At 33.2% G+C, this 3,325-nt stretch overlaps 1 protein-coding gene across 1 annotated transcript; it reads left to right on the top strand.

Moving 5' to 3' along the window:
• Positions 1 to 598: 598 nt before the first annotated feature.
• On the top strand, positions 599 to 1,997 carry LOC102662703 (uncharacterized). The gene has a single exon (XM_006598307.3). The coding sequence runs from the start codon at positions 640 to 642 to the stop codon at positions 1,687 to 1,689; it is 1,050 nt and encodes a 349-aa protein (XP_006598370.1). The 5' UTR covers positions 599 to 639; the 3' UTR covers positions 1,690 to 1,997.
• The last annotated feature ends 1,328 nt before the right edge of the window (positions 1,998 to 3,325 follow it).

Raw genomic sequence — 3,325 nt, forward strand, 5'->3', positions numbered from 1 at the left:
AACCAAAAACTAACTTGATCTTTCAAAAAAAAAGTTATTATAAAAGAACAAACTTATCACGTGATAATTTGTATTTAAATGACTAAATAAAATTATTTTACACTTTTATTAAGTCTTTTTTCTTAAAAAAAAGTTGATGTTTGCTGCCATTAATAGTTGTGAGCCGCATGTTAGCTATAGTCTATTTTCTACCTTGTAAATGTATGTCGACATCTATAGTATTCACTTTCTTTGGCTCTAGATTCTTTTTGTATGCTTTGACATATGACTTGTTTTTTGATTGATGCCAGCACGTATAAAGTTCAACATATGATATACTTATTCTTAATTTACCAATTCATGCATGTGCTATATATTATAGAACAAAAGGGAACATCGATCATTATTATTATTAGTGTCCTCAAGTTCCTGCTTATATTATACGAAAAGTCAGCTGATACAAATGGGGAAAATATATAATTAACTACAGTTGACAGAGAACATGGTCATCACGACTAAGATGTTGATGTTCATTTTTGCACGCTACTACACATTCTTTACAATATTCTGTGCTTCATCTTTATAAGTAGTCAGCTACCATTTGGCGCTTCACAAGTCCATGTTGAGTTTCTGATACAGAAATTCCTATTGTCTAAAAACATGGCTTCTGCACAAGTAGATAAAACCAACATAGAAGTTGATGATTTCCTTGTAAGGGAGATTGAGAAACCAAGAAATTCAACCATGGAGAGCTTGCAAAATGAAAAGCAAATTATGGTGGATCCACTTTCACTAAAAGGTTCTCCTATTAAATACACTACCACTATGCTTCCAACTATAATCACAACTTCATCATCCATCATTTTGCACCCTCCACCACTACAACCTCCAAAGCCAAGATTCTTAAGCACAAGTCTCCCAAATTCAGCTAACTCATCGCCTCGATTTGCTTCACCACTTTCCAAGAAGAAACAAAGAGGAGAGAGCCCGGAATCACAGGGCCACGGAAGTAATTTGACCCACAAACTTCAGCATTTGCTACAAGAAGTGCATTTAAGGAAGAGCAAGTCATGTGGTGGAGCAATAGCATTTGCTACCTCAGATGAATTTGATCACTGGTTGAGCAAAATAAGTGCATTGGAGCATGAAAAGTGGCACCATGACAACTTCTCCAAAATTGAAGTTGTCAAAGCAAGTCCAAAGAGTGTTAAGCTTAAGCACATGAAAACTGCACATGATGGATTTAAATGCAGTGCCCTTTGCCTTTATCTACCTGGCTTTGGTGGTAAACTAAAGCCAGTTAAAGCAAGAAAGGAAGAATCAGAAAAGGGTGGTACAATGTCTAGGACAGTTTCCTTGGAAAAATTTGAGTGTGGTTCATGGTCTTCTGCTGCAATATTCAATGAGATTGAAGGGGACTCCACTAACTCCTACTTTGATTTGCCTATGGAGTTGATCAAATGCAGTGCCAATGAAGTGTATTCGCCCGTTGCTTCATCTTTTGTTTTTGAAAGAGACCTTAAAGGCATTCTGAAGAATGGTTCCTCTAGAGCTAGTGTCAGAAAATCAGATGCATCGCCTCGCCATGTTCGGTTTTCTACATCATCTTCTGCATCACACCCTGCCTCTCCAGCGTCCTGCATCTCTCCTCGTTTGAGGAAAGCCAGAGAAGATTTCAATGCCTTCTTAGCAGCAGCACAAAGTGCATGATTTTAGCCTACGGAAATATGTAATGTGAAATAAAATTGTCTACTCAGAAAGGTTCATTTGTAGTTGTTTATGTTATATTTCTATTCACCTGCTTATGTAGCCAATGTCTGCAGTCTGCATAATCGTTATGCAAGTGCTGGACTACATGTTAACTAATTAGTTTTAAAGGGAAGATGTAGGGTATTTTTGTTTGTGATACAAATGATCATCTATGGTTTTCTCACCATGCATAAACTATTAAACTGTACTCAAATGAGTTGCCTGTTTATCTGAGAGGTCAGTAATCTCAAGACAACTTTTGATTTTTACTTGCATTTCGGTTACATATATAACTAAGATGTGTTTTAGTTAACAATAGCGTGACAAACTATGCAAAAGTTTGTTTCTACCACATTTCACATCTAGCATCATATGTGAATTAGATTTATTTTATGTATAATATTATATGAACAATATTTAAAGGAGACAAAATAAATAAACTAGTGTCTTAAATGTTTGAGTAAATGAGTTTGTATATTATAAAATGCATTTTTTAAATGACATTACGTGATCTTTTATTCACATTTTCCCCTGATATGTAGTTATTATAGCGGAGTTTATGATTTTTTGAAAAGAAATAGAAAAGAAAATGTCCGTATAACATCAAGGAATTTTGTATATATTGTAAAAACAGAGAGAAATTAAATTACAGTTTAGGAACCATAGAGTAACTTCTTTGCAAACTTAAATAGAGTTGAGTTTGTGTTCACCACAGTGGAGTGACACTAATTAAAGCATTCTTAAGATCTCTATAACAAACAGAATGTAAGTAGTTAATACACTGCTAATCTTTGCCGTTGTAAACATTCATCTGCTTAGGTGTCTTATACAGTTATGCTGTATGACGCGCATACTATGTACGTGTATCAGATATGATACGTATCCGTTACACTGATACAATTATACAAGAAATATATAAGATATTTGGATATGTCTAAAATCCATATCTAGATATGTATAAAAGCATACAAATGACATGATTGCAATTCTACAAATCCAAATTAAGAATATACTTCTTGGGCAATCTACAAAGAAAATAATTATAAATCATTCTCATCATAAATTACTTATTGATTAAAAATTAATAGAAATAGTACCATCAATCTCTTTTTTTTAATCATGCATAAAGAATACAATTTCCACTTTTTGTTTATCAAGGGATAATGCTTTTATGTTTTTTTAATATTATTCATGTTTTTTATCTCATGTAGCTGCATTGGATTTTCATAATTTTTTTAAGAGGCATACATATGGGTGAAGTATCTAAAAATATTGGTATCAAAATCAGATACAGATGCGTGAAGCAAATTAAAGCATTGATAATTTATGTGTTATACTATTAGCTTATTTATTTGAAACTATCATAGCCACTGATAGTGGAAGTCCGGAATCAATCCTCATATCATATGGCTACAACCTGCAAGTATTAGGTATTCATTTTATTTTTTCTTTTTTTCTACTTTATGACGATTCCATCTAGTGCCTTTGAACAATGACGCTTGTAAGTAAAACTAAAATATATATAGCGCGGCTATAAGTAAAATCAACAGATAATTCGTGATCAAGAATTCAAAGACTAGTGAGTCTGTGATCATAG

Source organism: Glycine max, chromosome 15, assembly GCF_000004515.6.
Source record: "Glycine max cultivar Williams 82 chromosome 15, Glycine_max_v4.0, whole genome shotgun sequence".
Classification (NCBI taxonomy): Eukaryota; Viridiplantae; Streptophyta; class Magnoliopsida; order Fabales; family Fabaceae; genus Glycine; species Glycine max.

Coding starts and splice junctions, on each gene's coding strand:
- LOC102662703 (XM_006598307.3), top strand. CDS start 640: ATGGCTTCTGCACAAGTAGATAAAACCAACATAGAAGTTGATGATTTC.